Below are 25315 nucleotides of genomic sequence, written 5' to 3'. Positions count from 1 at the left end.
TGGACCGTCCAAGTCATCAGATTGGGTGCACCACATTAGTTTTAGGTCAATCCTAGCTGTCATGATATTTATAAGCACTGCCCAAGTCATCAGATTGAGTGCACCACATTAGTTTTGAGTTGATTCATAGCTGTCATGATAGTTTGTGTGGACTGCCCAAGTCATCAGATTGGATGCACCACATTAGTTTTAGGTCAATTCGTAGCTGTCATGATATTTATAAGCACTGTCCAAGTCATTAAATTGGATTGACTGCATTCATTTTAGATTCACCCATAGCTGTTAAGACAGTTTGCGAGGACTGCCCAGATTATTCAATTGAATTGATCACATTAGTTTTGGGTCAATACATAGCTGTCGTGATAGTCTGTAAGAACTGTCCACATTATTAAATTGGATTGACCATGCTTTGTGAGGACTGTTCACATTATGAGATTGGACTGATTATATGCTCAATAGGTCAACACCCAGCTGTTATGAACATGTTCATGAGTTCCACATGGGCAGTCCATATGCATGAAAGGACTGTCCATATCATTGTTCCCTCAGATTTGTGTGCATTAACATATAATATGAAAGGCTGAATTATTTAACTAAATCTCAATCTCTATCTAGCTTATGGCCTACATAGAGGTGTCCATCATACAGAAGGTTGATGATTTTCCTGCACAATTTCAGCTGCAGATAAACTGAACTAAAAGTATATCCTGAACTGATCATTTGCATCTTAATTATTAGAGAAAATTAATTAATGTTCTACAATTTCACAGACAAAACAATGCATGTACACTGTAAGTCGACAAGAGACAAGATTTGCATGGACTGCCACTATGGCCTTAAAAAAAGCTTATAGAAGGGAAAAAAGGTCATTAATCTCACCCAAATGATTGGACATTCAATACATATCAGTGAATGCAATGTCCTCGACTGCATCCAACAATTCGACCTCCTCTTCATCAGCCTCTGACGAGTTGAAATCATATTCTTCATCATCGACATCCTCTGTTGTCACTTCATGCTGTCATTCTTTAGTGGTGCTATCATCGTTGATCTCATCCCATGCCTCAGTGACTTGGTACACAGTGGCATCATGAAGTTGTTCTTGTGAGGGACCCTAGAAGGCTGGCATCTCATGCGCACATGGTATGGAGTGCACCTGCCCCTGCCATGTCATGCATAGGTTGCACAGATGACAACGCCAGAGATCGAGCTGGTATTTGAGGTCCTTGTCATCTCCTGTGCAGCAATGCAATGAAAAAGTTGCAAAAAGACACTGAAAAAACTCACCAGCATCACCCGATGCATGCTCCAGGCAATTCCACTCCTCCATCAACCATTCCTGCATTGCACAGCATTCCTTCCACAATCTCGCCTCCTCCTCCTTGCAGCGGTCCACTAATAGAAGATTCTTGATATCAACACGTACCTTCTCGTCACCGAGCCAAGGTGGGACTGGGCTGCTTTCGACTTCATCATCCAGGCCAATATCCTGCCATATATCATCATCGACATCAAGCTTAAATAGAGCATTTGTTTCAATTGGGCGAGGGGCTATGGCAAAACGAGGGGCTCGACAACCTTTCGTTAAGTCAGAGAGGTCCTTGCACAGCTTATTGTATATCTTCATGAGCTTTAAGATACCAGACTCTCGACGCTTGACTGCAGACTCCGTGTGACTTGTCAGCTTTCTATCTGTGAGAGATTCAGCAGAAGAATGTGATTCATAAAGAGGACTCACTGTTGACAGTCTGTTGGTATGAATGTTCTAACCATTTGAGTTCGAACTTTTGTTGCCATAAACATTCATGTATGTGCAACTTCAGAGCGTGCGCATTCATGCGAATCCACAGAATTGAGTTGTTAGCAAGCGCGGCAAGCCTTACGCGATCATCAATGCCGAGGACAGCTTTCTTACGCGTAATGGCTTGTGTGACCATGGTATGCTTGTCCCGTGCTTCGTCTAATTGCACATTGAGTTCACTGATTGTAAGCAGGTCGATATCCCCCATGAGCTGCTGTTCGAGCTCACACACGGTGGCTTTGTGATTGTCAAGGACCTTCTGCAGCGCGATTATGTTCTCGATCATTTTAATTGTATAGAGCTTGTTTGTCATCATTGTCAGCGAGAGAGGCAGAAATGCTTACCCAGCATTGGCCTTGTCTGCTGCTTTATCTGCTTTGCCCATTGCTTGCGCAGTATATCCGTTCGGACTTCACACTTGTCAAGTTCTTCCTCAGCAGCTGTCCTTTTTGATCGACAACTGGCCCACTTCCTTCCAAGCCAATGCCCAAGCGATTGAAGCGACTGCTCATCCAAGTGCTTCACTTGGATGTCGATGGTGAACAGCCATTGGTGATACTGACAGCATGCATTAGGTCTCGGATACTGCACTAACAGATATGCTTACCCCTGATATGCGCAGGCTCGGTATGAGAATTTTGATTGTGCTCCAGAAGTGCTCGCAGCCCTCTCCATCCGTTAGGCTGAATCCGACACATTTTTGTGGATGATATATGACCTGGCAGGGCCACTGATGACCGTAGGCATGGAATATCGAGATCACAAACAAAATGCGATCGGAAAAGTCCTGCAGGAAGCCCCACTTCACACAACTTTGGTAAAGCTGGCAGGCAATGTCGTACAGCACACCTATGACTGCCGAGATAGATAAGTGTTCAAAGAGATGTTGAATCAACGTGAGCACATAATGTTGCCGTTCACCCGCTGAAGTCATATTGACAAGCCAAAGTACGCGGTCATGACGACAGAGAAGTGCCATTAGCCCAGTGTCCACGAAAAACTGTGTGCTTGCCTTCTCCCTCTTCTCATCTGCGGTGAGGAAGGAGTCTTGACAGCCATCTAGGACAGACTTCGGAATCTTAAGCATCCCCTCGTAACTGTCATCATCGCCACTGGCTGATGCTGTGGCTGGCGCAGTTCAATTTTTGTTCTTGCGACCTGGGCGAGATGGACGACGTTCCTCTACATAATCTTTCATCTCCTGCACATCTTCATGAGAAATGAAGACACTGTCAGGGTGTCACCTGGGAAGATCGCGTTCATTGCCTTTGCCCTTTCTGCACTTCTGGGTAAAGCACGCATTCAGACAGACGAGAAAGTTAGGCCTGAACACGACAATCTATCAGTAAGAGCCAATTGGTCACCATAAAAACACGCACATGCCATCTTCCCTGTATGAGTACGAGCCTCCAAAGCACAGAGGGCATCGCGCTCTGAGATACTTGCTGGGCCTCGACCGGTCATCCTTGGCAGGAGGTTCCTCAGAAGAGGACCGATCAACTTCATAGCCGCAATTGGCCTCACAGCATTCTGCCATGGATGCCGCACTGGTTTCTCCACTGCTTTGTAATGAAGGTGAAGTTTCTGTAAATTATGACATCAACACGAGCTAATGACAATAAGGAAGAGGGGATGTACGACGATTTGACGAACCTGCCAAATTACAAGACTGTTCATGGGATGACACCATATTGAGGAGGTTCACGCAAGAGGCCTCAATGCGTGATTGAATAGTGCGACTTGTTGCATTGATCAGGTTTGAGTATCAAAGGAGCGCATTGCTGAAGCAGCGCTGCAATGACTCCTACTTCAATTAGTAAGGTATCTGAAAACTAAGACTGATTGAAGCTCGCACACACCTTCGTAGACAGCTTATAATTGTGTTCCCCAAGAAAAGCCTCCAATGTCGTGCAGAATGCGCTATTGTTTGGAGAAAGCCTCACGAACAGCTTCTGAACGAAGTGAAGCAAGTTCACGTCTACTGCGAGGGTCAGAACTTGTGGTGCACATGGAAACAGTCCATGCAAAATGAGTTACAGGGCCACCGGAGAGCATATGCAGGCGTTGATTGAAATTTTCTCAAGATCTGATGAAATGTCAGTCACCAGTGCACGAACGTTCATGAACCATACTCACGTTAATAAAAATGCAAACAATGTCCACCTTTCTGATGTGGAGGCCACCACAGCTGCAAAACTTGTCGAGATGGCAGTCGATATGTCGCAGGGAGCATGTTTGACGGAGAAGTTTGAGATTTGGCTGAATAAGCGACGATATTGTTTCTGTTGCCCATCGCTGCCATTGCCGCTCTTTCTTCCACAGTTCATGTGCATGTCGAAGATCAGGGGATTCCTGAAGATGAGTGATGTGGACTGCATTGAACATGAAGTCATGCCCAGGAAGTTCTGCGAGACTGCCAAAGGTATCATGGGTGGAAGGCGAAAGAGAGCGCACTGGCGATGATGGTCTCGGATCATGGTGCACTCAGTGTCCATATCCGAGGTCTGCTTGAGTGTAGCAGATATGACTGGGTAGGGTTAAGACTGTCTCTGAGCCAGACAATAATAAGGTTTTGAGACCATTGGGATGTCGAGTCTTACGCATGAGTGACAGCTCGATCAAGTGGGTGTTCGCAGGGTCATTGTCATCCATGCTATGCTTTGATGGGACAACTGAATCAGATGAACCATCAACTCGCTTCGAGGGTGAGCCAGAACAAGATGGTAGTGCGGAGGGCATAGGATAAATTGTCGTCGTGCTTTTCTTAGCTGGGCGAGGGTTTCGGTAGTACACCTTAGGGTGCTGGAATGACATACTGAGAACATTATGCAAGCACAGAAACAGCAAACGTGATGATGGTGAGTGCGACTTAGATGCGAGACAGGAAGGACGACATTGTGCAAAGGGAAGGACAGTGTGCATGACACGTGGCCTTTACAGGCAGGAAAAAAATTTGTGAGCCTTGCAACAGACGGTAAGATAAGCATACTCACCAGCAAATAACTCCAATTGCAAGCTCTCTCCCAGATTTGACTGGCCAGAGCAGGGAGATGTTGATCTCCACAGAAGTCAGCGGCAGTGGCAAGCACGACTTAGATGTGAGCAGGATGTTGTGCGCAGGAAAGAACAGTTTACCTGAAATGTGGTCAGAAAAGACTCGTGAGCATTGAAACAGATGATAAGAGAAGGCAACTCACCAATGACAACTCTCCTCGGGTTTGACTCGCCAGAGCATGGCGATGACGGTGAGCACAGCTTAGACGTGAGGCATTGTGGCATGTGGCACAGCATTATTCCCATGGTCAATTGGGACTTCCCATGGCGGACGATGAAGACATTGCAAAACACAGCATATGCACTCCGCATGCAATTGCACTGTCTTTATCAAGTCGATGGTGTCGCAAGACAGTCAAAGTATGTGTCGCTAGCTTTTTGTGGTGTTCTTTAACCTCGTTAATTGTCATGACACAGTGTTGTGACGAGTTGCTGCATGCGTGATTGGATGGCGACTCTCAATGTCTTCAGACTCTCCATGGTCTTCCCAACTCGTGTCATTTGCTCTTATCTCACACAGATGTTGTATCTGTGATGGCTCTCCATCTACGCAGTTTTGGATAGGTTGCACAGATCTAATGCTTGTTTCTCTCATCATTTCAGAATGTTCAGCCCCTCTCATGTTTCGCATAATTGGATCACTTCTTCTGGTGTGTGGTAGGACTTCCCAAGCTCAGGTTCCCCAATGAAATCGAGCACAGTTACACAAATCGGGGAGATCACAATTCAGTGAGTTCGCAGCATGACCTTCACCGGTGGTGCCTTTCTTTGCGTAAGTTGTGTCTGCCTCTCTCAAATCTTCATCTCATAAACCCATCTTAGGTAGTTTCAGTTCATTTGCAGTGCAAAGAGCTGAAAAGACGTAGCGGTATGAACATTTTGAGGATATTCTTTCCCTCATTCTGACCTTTTTTTAATAAAAGAATGCAGAACTCCATCGTCTTCAACATGACGTTACTCGCTCTCATTCTCGCTATCACTATCGCTCTCAGCCCACTCGCTCTCCCTCTCCCTCTGGCTCCCTCTGTCATTTCTTTATCATGCCCTGTGGAAGAGCTCCCCCGCTGAAGGCTGTTGAGCCCCATGCTGAAGTTCCTTGATGACTTTGCTCCCACGGCAATGAACACTCACCAGAACAAGCCACACATGAAGTTTTAGAAGGCAGAAAAATGCACAGTGCTCACGTGAAGGTATGGGGTGTCCATCATCTGCTTGAAGCCTCACTGAATTATGTGCAGGAGTCAGAGACACGGAAGAGAGGGAACGATGCAATGGCACGTGAAGAGGGCATTTAAAAGGTACATCATGAGCCACATTGCACATTGATACATGCAATGACACACCTTTGGTAGGGCCATCAGGCCAACAAGCGATGAAAGGGAAAAAATGTCATACAACACGATACGGAGGACATTGCGTCGGAGGCGATGGTCAGCAATGGTAATGTTGAGGATGACATGCTCGAAGATGGTGGCGATGCTGCCACAGAGGTATGTCAATCACCTTGTCCCCATCTTCTGTGTCTCATCCTAACATACCTTTACCTTACCCTGCAGTTATCATTGAATGCCGAGAGTCAGACAGTGCGATGCAAGCCAATGCAACACCAGGTTCGTCATAATAGGAAGGTGAGTAACTTTGATCTGACTCGAGCATCAGATGCTCACCTTCATACATCCAGATCCATAATGTCTCTGGTGAGCTGGCCAATGACGAGGTCCCTGCCAGTGCAAACCAAGAACCCAGCAGCAGAGTTGATGCCAGCGAGAACAATGATGACTCTGCACACAACCATGAAAGCATCGCCGTCAACCGCAATGGGCACGGGCACCGTGAGGCTGAAGATGAAGACTGTGAGGCTGAAGGTGAACAGGAGGAGGTCGAGTTTGATGACCGCAGTGACGGTGCTGCTCGAGGCAAGGAGCGCGAAGCTGAAGGTGAATGGTGCGAGGCTGAAGGTGAAGGGGAGGAGGCCGAGTTTGATGACCGTGGTGACGATGCCGCTCAGGGCGAAGGGACCGTGGAAACTGTGTGAAACGTAAGTTCAATATGATGAGAATCTAATGCGCTGGCTGATCGACTCACATATAAAGAGCAAGGGTATCCATGTCATCATCAACAACATGCCAGATGACAGAACATTGATGAAACGCAAGGCACAAACAACTTTCTCCAGCAATATCGGTCACGCGTCCACGCTCTTCGACAATGACGATAACATCGCAATGCGTGATGCTCAGAGTGAGGCCACTGGCCTGATAGATAGTATGTTTGGCCTCAATGTTGTTAAAGTATATGCTCACCTTGCCCTGAATGTTCTCTCATCATATTACTTCAGCAGCGAGGACAATGAATCCCACCAAGCGAAGCGGACAAAGCGCAGGACTCACATGCATAGAAGTGGTCAGAATGCTCTGGATACCGATGAGAAAGACCTCGACATCGACGAGGAGCTGCAAGATGACATCGTGCCTGAGTCGTTGATGGTCGAGGATAAAGATGGTGAGCAGGACGAAGACAGCAAGCAGGACAAAGACAGTGAGCAGGATGAAGACGGTGAGCAGGACGAAGACGGCAAGCAGGATGAAGCTGGTGAGCAGGGTGAAAGCGAGGAGCAGGACAAAAGTGAGGAGCAGGATGAAGGTAGCATGCAGGATGAAGTTGATGAACAGGATGAAGGCGGTGCACCGGATGAAGGCGTCGAGCAAGACAAAGGTGATGATGACTTGTGGGAGAACATACCGGGCCCCTTCTCAACTGCTGCCAAGGATAAAGTGCTATGTCTTGGTCATGATACGATGGAGCGGGCCATGCAGATTGTGCACAAGTATGACAAGAAGGTACCCGATATACTCGTCCAAGCTGGACTTGGCATCAAGACTGCACGTGCGCGAACCCTGCCAACAAGTTCTGTACGTGGTACTCGTACCATCATCCAAAGGCCCCAGGAGGTGAGTAATGATATATGTTGATGTACTTCACATGTCTGACATGCGATACAGTGACGTTAGTGCAGTACAATAATGAGATGAACCTCGCCTATCATGAGCTTCTGCATGGTATCGACCGCAAAGACCACGCCGCTCATGCGGTTGCCCTCAGGCCAATGCTGGAGTACTGTGACATGCTCAAAAAGAATTCTGGTGATGCTTGTCGATCCCTGAAGTCGGTCACATCAAGGATGATCAATGCTCACGATCAGCTCGCGGCGTCGGCAGGATACTATCATAATCTCGAGGACATTGAAGTGTTTGAGGCCGTCATTTATACCGGAACTGACGCCACAGCAAAACAACTCTCCACCATCTTCGGTGGTTCTGATGTAGTCAAGACACTCATTCGGAAGAACCAAGTTAATGTACAATATTTCCTTGATGTTGTAATGACTGATATCAAGTAAGTAAGCTTGATCATACTATGGAAGCTGTTCTGACAGCGTACGCAGAGCTTTTAGCTATAGCCAGACAGGACTCAATGTGCCAATGCTGCATGTGATCAATGTCAACTGTGGTGACAAGGAAACCAAACATGATCGCGATTGTCACGTGTTCACTGCGATGATGCAGTCGAGCATGCATAAGTCTCTCCACTTGTTTATGGTGCGCTACTAATCATCTGGTATTGTGTAGATGAGTTTGACGACATCAATTGCCAGCGTATACATTGGAAGAACTGGGCAAATGTCACTTACCGCCTCAAGGTTGCAATCATTGACTGGCCGAACAGCATGCAACCTGTCCTGGGTGGCGCGGACTTAGAATTTAGGGACATCAAGACCAAACCACTGTGCATACTCACTGCGAGATTTATTGAGCAGCAGCTGACAGGGAAAACAGACCTTCCAATCCCACGCATTGTCTCATGGAGTGAAGGTGAGCCATTTTTTTGTAGAATGCAAATAATGCTGACGCTTTTAGCATAGCGGATATTAATATGCCTGATGCCGACATCCATAAGCCCGACATCAGCCTGGTGGTGGGTGCAAGTGGCACAAAATACAAAGTTCTTCGTGATTTTACCGAGTGGCTCAAGTCTGTTGACATGGCAAAGCTGAACACATCCAAGGCAAAGCAGAGTAAGAAGGCCTCAAGAGCACCTGCTGCAGAGACAGAGGAGGAGAGTGATGTGATTCCATTGCCAACTAGAGCCCCCACTGCAGTCACTCGCCCTGCGATGCCATTGATTTTCCTAACACACCCACATTGCGCTCCATGAAGAAGCGCAAGAATGACATGAGCGATGACATTTCAATGGATGACGACAGTTCAATAGACGATGACATTCATGCACAGCAACTGGAATGCTCTCGTGGCACTGGTCAATGTCGTGGTGGAGCAACCTTCCACCCGCAAGCAGAGGCTGAAAGAGAGCGGGTTGGAGGACAATGCCGAGACATGTTGAGCTCAGAGATTGAGAGGCTCACATCTCAGCATGGTGGCAACAGTCTCCATAGCTTCTGGCCTCCTCACCCACTCTTCCTTCAGCGCGGTGGCTCTCAGCTTGACCATGGCCCTCCTCAGTTCATGCCCTACCACGATGACCACATGGACTGGCATTTGGCTGTCGACAACACTGGTGCTCATTCAGGTGCATACTATTCATGTGGAGCATCTGTCTATGGTGATATCTATCGCGGAGGCTATGCAGAACAGAGCCACCAGCGTGAGAATGCCATCATGGGTCCTAGTCGGCAATATCGTGGTGATGACTATGGTGATTGACTCTTTGACGGCAATTACCATGGATATATTCCGGAGGACTTCGAGCAACTACGACAGGCTGATGATTATGAGCAGTGCCAGTCGTTGGATGACGTTGAGCCATGGAGGTGCAAGCGCAAGCAGAGGAATGTCTGATTTTCATTTACTTCGTCATTTCTTGATATGGTCATCTGCATAATGTGATGTAAATATTTTCTTGAACCATTTGCTATTTCTGTTTATCTACACTGTGTTTTAGTAGATAGAATGTTCTGAAGAAATTGATACTTGATACATCTGTTCCCCTTGCAAAGAGTATGTCCTAATCAGGCAAATCTGTGTCATGAAAAGCATAATTAATGAACTTTTAGTGACATTTAATAATATAAATGAATGGTTGCAAATGTCCGCATTGATGCATTCATCTATAATCTTTGGACAGACCATTATAACAGTTAGATGTGGACCCACTAAAATTGATGGACAGTCCTCACAGCCTATCATGACAGCCGTGTGTGAACTCAAAACTAATATGATTGGTCCAATTTAATAACTTGGACGGTCCTCACAAACTGTGTTAATAGCTATGGGTGAATCCAAAATGAATGTGGTCAATGCAATTTAATGAGTTGGATAGTTGTCGCAAACTGTTTTAGTAGCTGTGGATGAACTCAAAACTAATGTGGTCAATCCAATCTAATAATGTGGATAGTCCTCATGAACTGTCCTCATAGCTATGAGCCAATCCAAAATGAATGTGGTCAATCCAATTTAATGATTTGGACAGTATTTACAGATTATCATGACCGCTATGTGTTGACCCAAAATGAATGTGGTGCACCCAATCTGATGACTTGTATAAATATCATAATAGCTATGGATTGACCCAAAACTAATGTGATGCATCCAATCTGATGACTTGGGCAGTGCACACAAACCATCATAACACCTACGGATCGACCCAAAACTAATGTGGTCAATCCAATTTAATGACTTAGACAGTCCTTACAACTATTATGACAGCTATGGGTTGATTCAAAACTAATGTGGTCAGCCCAGTCTGATGACTTGGGCAATCCTTATAAATATCATGATAGCTACAGATCGACCAAAACTAATGTGGTGCATCCAATCTGATGACTTGTGCAGTCCTTATAAATATCATAACAGCTAGGATTGACCCAAAACTAATGCGGTGCATCCAATGTGATGACTTGGGCGCTCCACACAAACTATCATGACAGCTATGAATCGATCCAAAACTAATGTGGTGCATCCAATTTTATAACTTGGGTAGTCCACACAAACTATCATGATAGCTACGGATCGACCCAAAAGTAATGTGGTGCACCCAATCTGATGACTTGGGCAGTCCTTACCAATATTATAACAGCTAGGATTAATCCAAAACTAATGTGGTGCACCCAATCTGATGACATGGGCAGTCCACACAAACTATCATGACAGCTACAGATCGACCCAAAATTAATGTGGTGCATCCAATCTGATGACTTGGGCAGTTCTCACAAACTATCATGACAGCTATGGATGGAACCAGAAAGAATGCGGTGGGTGTCCTCTGATCTTCTTAGATGTACTAGTACATTAGACTATGTAATCTCAAGTAATGATTCAAAAATGCCTTGCCCTTGCATAGTATGCACAAAATTCAAGCCCAGGATTTGACAAAAATTGGCAGCTAATATTGCTGCAAATGGCCCATTTGGTACTGCCCAAATGACCCCCTGACACCACGTGACAACACTGATCATTGGAAACATCCCATGAAAAAGCCAGTAACAGCCCAAATGTCACACCCAAAAATGGTCAGTCCATGACATTATATAATGGTCGCACCAGTATGACCATGCACAATCCCAACTATGGTACCTCCCAAAAGACCCACCAAGTGCCCAAATGTATGGACATACCATCCCTGAGAAAGCTCTTAGCTCGAACCACCATAGTGAAATAGTTCAAGCTAACAGCTTGAGATGAGGGGGGACCTGAAGTGCTGAGCTGGGCCCTCGGGGGTGGCTTCAGAGGGCCCACAACCTGGCTTGCTCTTGTGGGAAGCTGAGGCCAAGCTGTAAAGCCATGACTTCACTGTGATGCATAAAAGGGTGCTGTAGAGGGCCACGGTGATAGCCTGCAAATGTTTTGATCTTCCGGTATGTCACTTGAGCCCATCATGAATGCTCATCTTCTCCTCTCGCAGGTTTGCCACAAAGGCAGAAAAACAAGTCTGAACCTTGTTGACACTGTCGTGGCAGCAGCAACAGCTGGTGCAGTGCAGGTGAGTGCATGCTTGTTCAGTGACAGCTCATCAACAAACCCGGCAATCTAGCCTCTCATAAAGTAGCTCTTTGGCAACTTGACTGACACATTCATCATGTTTCACACAATCTCTGAGGCAGTGAAGTCAGGCAGCTTTACAGCTATAGATGATCAGCAATACATGCGGCGGTTATGATAAAGATGATGAGAGCAACATGACATCCTCATGCAGCTGCACGCCGCATCATTCCAATATAAAGTTCAATGCATCTCAATCTTGCACTCACGCTCATTGTGCAGCTACTCCTTTGACCTCTGCTTCAGATTCAAAAGGGGTTGGTCCATCATTCTGCATGCACGCACTGAGCACTGATTCATTCAGGTGCAGTAGCTCACACTGAAGCAGGATGGTCACTTTCTCAGTCAGGTGGAATTCTCTGACATACTGCTCATCCCAGGCTGTGGGTGATACTCGTCTCATTCAGATCAGGTAGTTCGCTATTGAGGTGAACTCACAGAAATAGATAGCTTCTTCAGTGCAAGTGTGAATGCCTCAGACGAGTGTCTCAGAGACACACTGTTCTAGATTGGCGATGGTGTGAAGATCACCCTCCGCTTCGAGGTACAGTTCAAAGATCTGCTGTTTAAACATCACGTAGTCTGCCATTGTCACTGTGGAGACCATAGATCATAACTCCTTCTGCTGTATAGTAAGATAGCATAGTGCATAGTGAACCTTTTGCATGCTCGTGAGCCCGGCCTGTATCGCTAGCTCATCTAAGTCATCAAAGTATCGATGAAGCTTTCAAGGCTCACCATCAAATGTTGATGCAGTCTTCTGTCCTCAGGCTGGCATTAAGAAGCCCCTTCTTGAAGCTTATTCTGGTCCTTGTACTAGTCCTGGTCCACCACCACTGCCTGGTTCACCTGGGCCTTCACGTCCTCCTATGCCTCTGCTGCCACCCAATCCACCACCATACCCACTGCCAAGTCCATTCCATTCACTCAAACCACCATTCAGGTTCCTGCCTGGTCTGCCTCCACCTCTGCCACTGCTGCTGCCCCCTCCGCCGCTGCTGTGGGATCCTCCATTACCTGGACCAAATTCTTTATTGTGCCCGGCCACTGCAAAGATTGGTATCTGTGAGGTGAACATCGACTGAGCCCCTGTTACTAGTTTCAGGGATCACTGAATAGTGACCATCAGGGCCATTTCACCTGATGCTCCTTCAGGTGTATAGGCGAGCATATGTTTTCGTTTTCATGCCTTGAACCATGTTGTCACTGCCTCCTTCAGTACCGTGAAGTGCTTGGAGAGAATCGTGGAAAGGTCTTGTAGTATGGAATCTTCTTGTGGTGCTACATCCATCATGTCATCGTATGTCAACAGTTCATATTCATCGATGCCTGCTGTTGTGTTGTTGATGAGGATTTTGGGGTACATAGTTGTCCCAGAGTCAGATGCAGTCTCAGTCACAGTCTCAATTGCCACCTTGAAAATTTTGTCTGAGATGCTTGGTACTGCTGAAAGTGTTGATGAAGCCGAGACATCTACATCTGGAGAGTTTGCTCTGCCTGATGCTTTTTTCTTGGCAAGGGCTTGGGCTGCCCTAACTTGGCTTTGGATCTTCACCTCCCTAAACTTTCCCTCCCTTGCAGTGGGCTTCATAAAATGTGATTGCGAGTACTCAGCTAGCTGTGAAAGGATAGCAAACAACTGAGTGAGATGAAGGGGGAACAGGGTGGGGAAGATCTGTGTCTAGAGGTGATGCAAAAATCAGATATAATATATGGTGAAGAAGTGGATCAACAATGCAGCCAATAGGTCAGCAGCCATGTAGAGTGTATGGACTGGGGTGATGTGTGATAGAAGGGTTCCAGGGTGAGTCTAATGACTTTCAGATGGAGTACAGGAATCTCAGAAGGTGGGTGTACTGTCTCAGTGGCAATGTCTCGGTGGTCAGTCAAGCGTGTTTGACAGTGAGAGCAAAGAACTTGATTAGTTTGTGAAGTCGAAGCAGTAGGTTGTGGAGAAGAGGAAGACCACTGTCTCTGTGCACTGCTGCACAAGCCTTTTCACATACTCTAGCTTATAGATATGCCATCTGAAGTCCTCCCCGAACTACCTAATTACACTACCCTTTTATACTGTGTTCTCGAGGTGTGTTCGCCCAAGACTCAATCACACATCAGACCATGCTTGGTCCTGTAACTCATTACCTCACCTCACTCATCTCGTTTTGAATCCCTTAGAGGGCCTGCTGCTGCAGACCACCCCATCAGGTCTCATTCTGAATTCCTTGCTTTCTACTTGCCTGTGTTGCACTTTGCTCACTGCAGTTCCTGAGAGCCCACCCCAGTGATCATCCCATATCACAGAATCCCCCTGTCCCCATTCTGGAGGCAACCCATCTGCTTTTCAGACACCCTGCTCATGCTGCCCTCAATGATTTCACCTGAAATTTGGTTCATGCTTGTACACTGGGTTTTCCTGGCTTCACCTCAGATGCAATCTCCCATCAGTACCTCGTTCAGTCCACAGCTGCAGTCCTCAGACACGTTCATGTCTCAGCCTGCTCATTCTTTCTCATGCCCCTCCTGGCCATTGCTACTCTCTACCCATCTCTTGTCTAGCCATGTCTTGCATGCATCCCTGGTGAATAACAATCAGCCTACACCCTGTGAATCCATCGATATCTTCTGCTGCTTGAGGCTCTGTCTGTGAAACACATACATGTCCCGTCCAGTTTGCATCCCGCTATGGTTGAGTGGAATGAATGGTGCCATTGAGTCCGATCCCTCCTGGTGCATGTCTTATGTCTTCTTTCACCTCCATTTGAGTTGACTCATAGCCTTAGAAGCTTGCTGACGCCACCCACATCGAGCTCACCCAGACCGAAATGCAAGTGCCTGTCACGGCACTATGCCACAAACAAAAGAATGACAAATAAAATGAAAAACCTGAAGGTAATCCCTGTGGCAGTGCTTGTGAAACCAAAAGACTACTCACTGATGTGGAGCAAGTCTGGAATGATGATAGATATATATGAGGCTTGATAAGCCTAGTAGGTGCATATACGATGAGGAGAAATGATCTGAGGTTCCTCGCTCTATAGGCTGATCTTATATACATGTACAGAGGCTTGCTTACCTAACTATCCTACTATATGTGGTACAAGCTATTGACTATACATGGAACAATGGGTGAGACAATCTATTCGTAAGTAGAACAATAAGTGAGAAAGATCTGTCATCACTGCAGCAACTGTAAGAGTATCATGCCTGTAATGGTTTCTGGCTAAACTATTAGAAAATGGAAGGCCGATGTGTAACTATAGTCCTTGTTCCTATTATTCCCAAAAGGGCACCGCTATTGTATTCCTGGAATAGACTGATCTGCCTCTGATCATCTACAGATTGCAGATCGATTCAGTAAGATGCTTGGCTATCTAATCTAATGATAAGATCAAGTAACATAATGTAAAAAGTCATATGTGAACTTGTGACACGTAAAACTGTGACAACTACCCCCCTTTCATGGTTCAACATCCCATGGAACTGAATCCCTGATCCCCTCTTTTATATCTATCCCTTAATGGTCCCTTGTTATTGACTGGTATGCCTTCAGCCTATGCTCCAAAAATTAATTAAGCAATTCGATCACCGATTGAGACTGCGAAGGGGTGGTCTGAGTGATTAATCATGACGATCTTGAGTTTCCCGGTGTAGTCTGAGTCAACAACACCTGCTCCAATGTCTATCCCCCATCATGCAGAAAGGCCACTGCATGGGAAAATCCTGATGTAGGTGCCAACTGGGGGCTTGACTGTGAGTCCAGTTTCAATGGTTGCACATGAGTGGGGAAGGATCGTATGAGTTTTGTCAGCATAGATATCCCATCGAGCCACATTCTCTGATCCTTTAATGGAGGCTTTGACAGAGTCGGTCATGCGATGGTAGACAAAGAATTCATCGTCATTTTCTTGACCGGTTAGACTTATTTGATGTGTGGACTTTGGGGGAAGTTCGTATGAGTCGAGTTCGTAACTTTTTCCTCCAAATGTGACTACCCGAATGGGTGCTTTGAGTGTGTCTGGATGTTGGCTGTGAAATTCTTTGAGCAAGTCATTGGCATGGGTGATGTTGGTCTTGAGTTCCCATGTGTTATCTGAATGATCATAGCCCTTTCATTTGATCAGATATTGGATACACCCTCTATTGACTCGGGAGTCGAGGATTTCTTCTACTTCGAACTCAGGTTCCTTCAATTTCCACAGCTGAGGTTTCAGTGAGGTTTATGGTGTGATAGTGTCTTGGTGGTACATAATCAACTTTAATGCATGGAATACAAGATGGGCCTTCATTTGCTTTGGGAGTTCTAGTTTGAATGTTACGGGACCGATTTGTTGGATGACTTTGTACAGCCCATAATTCTGTGTGGTGAGCTTAGCAAACTTGACTTTGATTTTGAGGTCTTTTTCTTTGAGAAGCACTAAGTCCCCAACTTTGAAAGGGATGTCTTGTTTTTTTCTCATCGAAGTACCAATTTATTCATTCTGCTGCTACAACTAGAGCTGCCCGTGCTTGGTTCTGTGCCTCAGATTGGTTAACAAATAAATGTTTCAGGGATGGGTGGTTGACTTGATCTGTAATATCAGGTGCCATTTGTGGGTGTCGACCGTATTTGACAAAGAATGGGAAAAGTGCGGTTGATTCATGGGTCTGGTTGTTGTATGAAAATTCTGCCATTGGCAGGTAGTGGACTCAGTCATTTTAGTGATAGTTGCAGTACATTTGGAGGTACTGCTCCCATACTTGGTTTACCCATTCTGTTTGGCTGTCTGTTTCAGGGTGATAGGCAGTAGACATAGTGGACTTGATTCTGAGCTTTTGGCAGAATTCTTGAAAACATTTGCTAGTGAACTGAGTTCCTCTGTCATATATTATTTGATAAGGTAGTCCGTGTGGTTTGAAAACTTCATTGTAGAATATGCCTGCTACTTGCGATGCAGTGACGGTGTCATCTACTGCATGGAAGTGTGCCCTTTTAGTGAGTCTGTCTACTATGACAAGTATTGCCATTTTGTTTTCACCCCTGAAATTTCTTGAAGGTCGTAGCTGTGTGATCAGGTCAGTAGAAACTATTTTTCATGGCCCTCCTGGAACATCATTTGGCTGGAGAAGTTTGTAAGGTTTTTCTCTTGAGTACTTGTTGCATTGACAACTGTCGCATCCTTGTATGTATTGTTTAACCATTACGGACATGTCTGGCCACCAATAATTTCGAGTTATCAACTCCAACGTCTTGAACCTGCCAGGGTGTCCTGCAAATAGGGTGTCATGATGGAGTTTGATGAGGTCAATGTATAGTTGTTGATCTTTCGGGACATAAACCTTTCCACAATGGAGGAGAAGTCCTTTCTCAAAGTTCCATTCTTGTAGGTTTTTTCTAAATTTGCGCTGTTCTGTAGTCAACAAGGCATGATAATCTTTGGTCATCATGTCATTCTTGAGTGCTTTCTTGATCCTTTCCAGTAGCTGAGCATCATCAACTTCAGATGCATGAGCAGGTCATATTGCGTTGATCGTGAAAAATTCAGGTTTCAACAGTGTCTGTTCAGAATTGTCACTGTTCATCCCCCTTTCATGATCTGGCCTCCTGGACAGAGGATCAGCATGAAGCATTGTCTTTCCAGATTGGTGATGAAGAATAAAGTTAAAATGTGTGAGAAATAGTGCCCAGCGAGCTTGTCACCAGAATAATTTTTGTGCTTGGCAGAAGTATGTGAGGTTAAGATGATCAGACCATATCTCAATTGGCTCCGAATGTCCTTCATAATAATGTCAGTATTCCTCCAATGCCTGAATAATTGTGAGTAACTCTTTATCATAGATCTCGTAGTTGCATTCATGCTTATTGAGAGACTTTGAATGATATGCTATGGGATGCCAGAGCTTGTCCTCTTCCAATTGCTTGAGTACAGCACTGGTTGCAAAATCTGAGGAATCAGTTTCAAGGCAGTATGATGCTGTATCATGTGGGAGTTGCAGAATCAGTGCAGAGGTGAAGGCTTTCTTTAGAATGATAAAGGATTGATCCTGGGAATCATCCCAGTGTCAAGGCACATCCTTGCAGGTTAACATGGTTAAAGGTCGTGTGAGTTTTGCAAAGTCCTTTATAAACTGTCGATAGAAGTTCGCAAATCTCAAAAATGCTTGGACTTGTTTCACTTTGGTTGGGACGGGCCATCTGAGTATGCCTTCAACTTTAGCAGGGTTCATCTGGATTGAGTTCTTACTTATGATTATACTCAGATACTCGATCGAGGACTGTTCAAAGAAGCATTTTTCTGGTTTGGCGAATAGGTCATTTTTGTGGAGTTGTTGCAATACTGCTTTTATGAGTTGGTGATGTTCTTTGATGTCATCAGTAAAGATGAGAACGTCATCCAAATATACAACTACCTTTTCAGTTCAGATGAGATGCTCAAAGACAGTATTCATCATTGTTTGAAAGGTACTGGGGGCATTACAGAAACTGAAGTACATGACTGTGGATTCAAAGAGACCTCTATGTGTGATAAAGGCTGCTTTTTCTTTGTCTTCTTCCCTTATCCTTATGTTATTGAATCCCCATCATAAGTTCAACTTGATAAATATACTAGCTTTGGATAATCGATCGATGAGGTCCAAAATTCCGGGGATTGGAAATTTGTTCTTCTTGGTAACTGTGTTGAGTGCTCTGTAATCTTAGACTAACCTCAATAATCACCTTTCTTTTTGACAAAGAAGATGGGTGCTGCTGTGGGGCTGCATGACTGTGTGATATATCCTTTTGCTAGTTCTTGGTCAATCCATGTATCTACTGAATTTCTTTCCTGCAGGGTCATAGGATACAGTTTTGCCAGACATGGTAGCGATGCTCCTGGAACAAGTTCAATTGGATGATCATATGACTTTCTTGTGGGCATTCGCTCTGACTGCTTCTTTAAGAATACATCACCAAATTCATGGTAGGTGGCTGGGACATAAGACAACCAGTAGTCTTTGTCCTGTTCTCCTGGTGTTGGCTGCATATTCTGATTTCTCTTAGTATCCAAACCCATGATCATGGAGGCTACTATCTGTTCCTCAGGATCTTCTGAGAGTGATACCCATCTGATGAAGCTATACATGTTGTTTCAGTTGTCACCCAACTTCTGAGAACTGATAAACTCCATCATGCCTTTCATGTGAGGAATTTTTGTATCTTCCAGGTCCTCATCCTGGGCAGCTATGTAGGCGGGAGTGCAGTGGTTAGGGCAATGACTAAACTCTACTTTGAGCTCCTTCCAGTTGACTTCTGGGTTATGTTCTTTAAGGAAGCTCATGCCAAGTATTATGTCTTTTCGACCTAAATCGGTAACCAATAGGCTTTGTCGGCTAGTGTGATTTATGATAATTATGTCTAGGACTACCCTGTTCTTAATTGTGCCTCCCTTGTTTTGAGAAGCATTCATGTTGTATACTCTGATCTCATGTTCAAGTGGGATTATTACTAAGCCTAGTCTATTGACCAACGATTGATTGATGTAACAAGAATATGCTCCTGAATTGAGAAGCACCTCAGTCTGGACTTCCCGTGCTCCCTGTTTGAGGTAAACAGGTAAATCAATCACATGTTTAGATGAACTGGTGGATGCAATATATAAAAAACCATTCTGTGGTACATGCGAGATAGAGCCGGTACTAGTACAATCTATATGTCCATGAGTTCTTTGGCCAGACTTCAAAGAACTCAACGAAGAAAATCCTCATCATCCTCCACCTCCGTGATACATGCTGTTTCTACTGCTGGGTCCTGGTCAGTTGCCTTGCCCTTTCCTTTGTTGTAGTCAGTGAGAAAAACTTGAACTGCTTCTTCTCGCTCCTTGCCAGAGCTGGTGTTGGCTTCTTCTGCTTGAGGCTCAACTGTTCTGACCGGTTGAGCTCACTTAAGCTGGAACTTGCCCTTGTACTTTGGGCTGGGGCACCATTGTCTGAATTTGAAAGGATGCTTGCTGCATCAGACAGAGTTTCTTCTCTAGCCACTGTTCCTGTTCTTTGCTGAGTTCCTTCAGCTCATCGACTTCCATTGCATCGGGATCCTTCCTTGTGTGAGGGGTTGATGATGATGGTTGTGCTGTATTGTATGTTCCTGCCTTGTCAGCCCTGAATTTGGCCTCAAGCATTAAGCACAAGTCGAGATATTCGGGCCAGGTCACAGGGTCGGCAATTCTCAAACTGCCATGAGTGATCATGGCATTGCAAATTTTCTCAGGTTGGTGTTTCACGATATAGCCGATGAGAGCAGTGTGGCTGAGGTTAGTCTTGGGGGCCCACTGACGGAACTTCTCTGTGAAGGAAATCATGTTGAGGGACACCTTGCTGTAGATATTCTTCAGTTTCTGCTGTGCATCCTTTTCCAGGTCGAGTGTCCTATAGTTAACCTGAGGATGTTGATGAAGTCTTCCCAGGTGCCAAGCTGTTGCCTGTCTGCTGCCTTCTTCACATAGTCAGACATGTAGTTGAAGGCTTCTCCTTTTAGATGCAATAGTGCCGTGGTGATCTTATGTTCATCTTCATTAATCTCATTCCACCACATCCATATGTCAAGTTCTGGAGCCAATCCTCCAGGCTACTCTTTTTAGAATAGTAAGGGGGTTCTGCGATCTTGACATGAGGTTTGTATCCTTGATTCTGACCTTGACTGGAAGTGTGCCCTTGCGTCATAGCGATGCCACTTGCTTTAAGTGAAGCTAACTCATGGCACAACTTGGTATTGTCTGCACCTAGTTCCATCATCTTCTTTCCCATGTCTAACATTGCTGCTTGGGTATCAGTGATCTCATCATTGAGAATGACCATGTGTGCATCCTGGACCTTTATTCTCTCACTGAGTCTCTTGATCTCGGTGTGAAGAACTCCTTCTTTTAGTCTTTGCTCACTTTGTACAGACTCAATTGAAGCTTCGAGTCCCTTTTTGTTCTCATACATTTTATCTCCTAGCACATTGTATGTTTCCTTGAGCTCATTGTCAACCATTGACTTGATGACAACAATGACCCATTCACAGATGTGGTCCAGTACCTCAGTGGGGGCAGACTGTCTGATTGCATCTTTCAAATGCTCATATGTGTGTCCATCAAATTCCCATGCAGCAGGGACATAGGCAGGTAGTAAAGATGATGTAGGGGATATGTGTCCTCTGACTTGTGATGTGAAGTCTAGGACCGATGATGCTTGTTGCAAGGCATGAGGGGTGCTTCCATCATGTACCTCAATATTCAGTCGAAGAATGTCTTCCATGCACTGTGCAAAGGTAGACATTTGTGCATGACCGAGATTCGACATTATGGTGAGTGAAAATACAAGAAGATTTATCTAACTAGGAAGCTCAGGTACCTTTTCTTCTAAATCTCTGTCAATGCTTTGGCTATCTCATCTAGCCTTTCCTGCTTCCCTATCTGTTTGAAGCTGACCCGTCCTATCTCCAGACAGAGCGTATTGATAACTTGCCTCTCAATGAATGTGAAGGTCTGCTAACCAGTGTAAAGGTCTGCGCAGATGGTGTCTAGTTCTGCCACAAGTATTATGATGGCTCTGAACTCCACTTCTTTGAGATGTGATGCTAGTGCTACCCCTGGTAAGAATTGCAGTCTGAAGCGAGTGGCGTTGACTTGTTTAATGAGCATTTTGAGGTGGAGCATAGGTCTGACTCTGAATGGAAGGGGGTGTATGGGCCTTGCTGTGATCCCTTTCTTGATAAATTTTGAAAGTGGTCGCACAGGTTGTGGGGTAATGATGACAAGAGGAATGACATTGCAGGTGATGATCTCAGAGAGAGGTCTGGGCTTTTGACCACCAGTGCTGATATGACTGGGCTTTGGGCAAATGTGCTCGAGTGGTGGCGTGTGACTGTGAGGGTGATGGATAATGCCTTGTACCCTAATGTACATTGTGATTGCAAGTACTTGGCTAGCTGCAAAATGACAGCAAACAACTGAGAGGAATGAAGAGGGAACAGTGTACAGAAGGTTTGCATCTAGAGGTGATGCAGAAGCCAAATGTAGAAGATGGTAGAGAAATGAATGAAAGCAATGCCCGAAAGGATAGCGAGCCTGTAAAGAACATGGCCCAGTGTGATGTACATGAAGTACGTGTGATAGAACAGCTCTGGGGTGAGTCTGACTAGCTTCGGATGGAATACAGGAGTCTTGAAATGAGGGCGTACTGTGTCCGATGCTGTGCTCTGCTGGTTTGCAAGACAGTGAGAGCAAAGATGAGAGTTCTGACACGTAGTAGAGCCCGAAGCCTGAGAGGAGAACTGAAACTGCTGTCCCTGTTGCTGTCTGCTGCTGTGCAAACCCCTTCACATTCTCTGTCTTGTAGGTACACAGTCCGAAAAGTTCCTCCCATTCTCTATCTATGCATTCTTTAAATATCACAATCCCAGGACATGCTCACCCCAGTCCTCACTCCTGTATCTGACCACGCTTGGCCCCCAACCTGTTGACTCATTCTGCTATTCCTCATTCTCTTAGAGGGTCCACCACTGCTGACCACTCCATCACATTGTTCCAAACCTGCATTTTGCTATTCATTTTTGTAGAGATCTGCTCATTCCAGCTCCTGTTTGCCACCCCAACACTTGCCCTCCACCACGTCAAGTTTCGCTGACTTCCCCTGCAACCTTGTAACTGCATTCTCATTCACCTGCCTCGCTGTTGCAATGGTTCACCCCTGCTCTAATCCAACCTCACCCCTCTGCCCGAGACTGGGTGCTCCCTCCAATGGCTTTCCATCGGCTTCACCCTCTAGAGTCTGAGGACCCTCCCTGAGACTCTGTCCATGTCCGGGTATCTGCCCATCCTTGTCTCTCATCTCCATCTCTTCTCTCACCCAGCCATGTCTCACATCATGCAGGCTCAGCTTGATTCTCTGGCCATCACTTGCACTGCCCAGCTCCATCGCTACCTCCTCTTGCTTGAGGTGCTGGCATTCGAGCATGCCCATATTCCATCCAGGTCGCATCCCACTATGGTTAAGTGGTATCACTGACGCACTGCCGTCCGGTCACTTTTGGTACATCTATCGACATGCTCTCTCACACGCACTGGTCTGAGGTCCTCTTGTAGCACCAGGTGGCTTCTGCTCATTCGGACCTTGTGGAGTCCAGTTTGCACATCCACTCGATTGACCCCTACCCATGGGTTCATGAACTGCGCATGCTTGTCAACTCTTTGCCAACCCTCAGCAGTGCTTTGACCAGCAGGACTCACCCCACTGTCACTCTGGAGGATAATTCCAACTGCACGCTGTGTCTTAAGGACTTTGGTGGACAGTTCTGATATGAGATACCCGGATGTGTACTAGTTTGCCCTGGATGGGTGTCGCGTGTTATGTACCCATCCTGTAGCATAGAAATGAGTAGCTGCTCCACACTGCATACTCTGCCCTAAGCCTGACACATCATGTACCTGTCCTGTAGGGACCGTGCCTGTAGCCTGCCTGAGAAAACTCATTCTGAACCCCTGCTCATCTGCATCATGTACTTGATCTGAGAGAACTGATTCTGTGTGGGGGCAGCCTGGAACACCATCTCACATCCCCTCCAGACTCAAATATCGACCATCCACGGTCAACACTAGAAAAGACACAACACAACATTGAGCACCACCGGCCACATAGCTGATTCCCAAGGGGTGTGTCACCTGATCAGGTCAGGCACTGGCACAGAAGGATGACTCAAAGAAGCATCAGAAGGGAACCCAGCCCATGGCAAGGTGCTGCCATTTGTGGGTATTGTGCATGCATGGAATCACATGAGCCATAGAAGCTTTGCATCATAGAGCACATGACAGATTCATGTACTCACACTCCATAGAACATGAAGCGCAATGTGCCACTTTGCATCTAACTTCTCATTCATCCTCTCCACCATCTCCCCCTATCCACTCCACAAACACTCTGTCCCTGTACCAATATGTCCACCATCACTATCACAATTGCCAACACCACCCACCAGTGCCTTTTCAATGCCTTCAAGTGCATCTCTGATGACATCTGCCTAAAGTACTGCTCGTTCCTCAAGTGAAAGGCACTGCTATCCAATGAGGCCCTCGGGGAGTGGTGGGAGGTTACAGACTGTCTCAGGCCATTAATCATATGTCCTCCCCACACTGACATGAAGATAGACAGACTTACTCACTAAGCCATGCAGGTGCAGCTGTGATTCATCGAACAGGTCATGGAGGTGTCCCAAATGCCCCTGCCGTGGACATGGTGCAGCATCGAGGTCATGTATTCCATGACCATCGATCAGCTGCAGGGTCTGGTGCAGGATGCCAAGTCACTCACCTGAGCTCTCATGCATCTGAATAAGATGGGCCTGATGGCCACCGCAAATGAACATGCCTTTCTGCACGGTATCGAGCTCTCGACAAATGCCCCCCACCACATTGTCGAGTACTGAGGGCAGATGTTCTACCAGCCTGACCAGTACTGAGGGTGGATGTTTTACCAGCCTGACCAGTACGACATGGTCTGGTGCAACTTCACGAGATTGTACATGCTGCCACCCTGTCACATTGCTGCCCAACCTGCCACTTCAGCTGAAAGAATCTCAGCTGCTGCCCATCCTCAGTCAGCAGTGCTGCATGTACAGTGCATCCATCCTGACCCTGGCCCCTCATCAGCAGTCACGCCACAGGTGGCCATTGTCACTCCATCACAAGGGAGGTTTGACAGGCTGGTGCCTCACCCTGCTTGGCTGGCAGCCCATCAGAAGCAGGTGCATTCCCATTTAGGTGCCTCAACCTATACTCAGGCCATCCACCAGTGAGAAGCCTGTCCCCCACATGCACAGCCTGCTAACTGAGGGCCTGTTGATCTGAGGCAGCCCTGAGCTGCACCCCTCATTCCTCCCTGTTGCCCACATCATTTCATTGAGCCCCATCACTCTGTCACTACCATCACACCCACATCTGACTGTCCATTCCCATTTTGTCCACCACCTGCATGAATTTCTGGGTTCGATCTGCGTGCAGCATCCACTCTGAGCAGCTGCCCCATTGAGCATGGCAGCTCACACACTGCGCTCAACCATGGTGATGCTGGATGCTGGGACAACCACCACAGCGAGCTCCTCAGTGCATCTCCATGATTTGGCCCCTGTCATGGAATCACAGACATGCCTGCCCCATGCTGCTCATCTGTCTGCCATTCCCATTGTGCAAGGGTCCACATGTGAACACGTGCTCATTGAGCTCTTGACCAGGACTCTGACCATGCAGTACACTGAAATATGGTGTGCAGATGAGCCCTGTGATGCATGCACAAAGGAGGGCATTCCATGCTGGTGGGACGCCTGTGACCACACATGCCAGAAGTGTGCCAAGTCACACATGCTATGTTACCTCAGGTTCAAGAATGATTCACCAACACCATGGCATAAGTCTATACC

General features: G+C 46.2%; 4 protein-coding genes across 4 annotated transcripts; 1 reads left to right on the top strand and 3 right to left on the bottom strand.

Moving 5' to 3' along the window:
• Nucleotides 1-895: 895 nt before the first annotated feature.
• Nucleotides 896-4103, bottom strand: LAESUDRAFT_739233 (uncharacterized protein; the record flags this gene model as incomplete). The annotated part of the gene is made up of 10 exons (XM_040910987.1): nucleotides 896-1002; nucleotides 1288-1692; nucleotides 1739-2038; nucleotides 2146-2359; nucleotides 2409-2929; nucleotides 3009-3010; nucleotides 3046-3126; nucleotides 3205-3266; nucleotides 3661-3797; nucleotides 3965-4103. 10 exons carry the CDS (start codon nucleotides 4101-4103, stop codon nucleotides 896-898), a joined length of 1968 nt encoding a protein of 655 aa, XP_040759016.1.
• A 2179-nt stretch (nucleotides 4104-6282) lies between these two features.
• Nucleotides 6283-9576, top strand: LAESUDRAFT_763872 (uncharacterized protein; the record flags this gene model as incomplete). The annotated part of the gene is made up of 9 exons (XM_040913344.1): nucleotides 6283-6345; nucleotides 6412-6483; nucleotides 6537-6884; nucleotides 6949-7806; nucleotides 7872-8251; nucleotides 8301-8454; nucleotides 8511-8727; nucleotides 8778-8980; nucleotides 9073-9576. 9 exons carry the CDS (start codon nucleotides 6283-6285, stop codon nucleotides 9574-9576), a joined length of 2799 nt encoding a protein of 932 aa, XP_040759015.1.
• Nucleotides 9577-13093: 3517 nt separating this feature from the next.
• On the bottom strand, nucleotides 13094-13501 carry LAESUDRAFT_763871 (uncharacterized protein; the record flags this gene model as incomplete). The annotated part of the gene is made up of 1 exon (XM_040913343.1): nucleotides 13094-13501. The coding sequence occupies one exon, from the start codon at nucleotides 13499-13501 to the stop codon at nucleotides 13094-13096; it is 408 nt and encodes a 135-aa protein (XP_040759014.1).
• A 6304-nt stretch (nucleotides 13502-19805) lies between these two features.
• LAESUDRAFT_763870 (uncharacterized protein) lies at nucleotides 19806-22866 on the bottom strand (the record flags this gene model as incomplete). The annotated part of the gene is made up of 2 exons (XM_040913342.1): nucleotides 19806-20289; nucleotides 22592-22866. 2 exons carry the CDS (start codon nucleotides 22864-22866, stop codon nucleotides 19806-19808), a joined length of 759 nt encoding a protein of 252 aa, XP_040759013.1.
• Between the last annotated feature and the right edge of the window lie 2449 nt (nucleotides 22867-25315).

The sequence above is a fragment of the Laetiporus sulphureus genome (genome assembly GCF_001632365.1).
Source record: "Laetiporus sulphureus 93-53 unplaced genomic scaffold LAESUscaffold_63, whole genome shotgun sequence".
NCBI classification, from domain to species: Eukaryota; Fungi; Basidiomycota; class Agaricomycetes; order Polyporales; family Laetiporaceae; genus Laetiporus; species Laetiporus sulphureus.
This window is presented reverse-complemented; position numbering and strand designations above follow the sequence as displayed.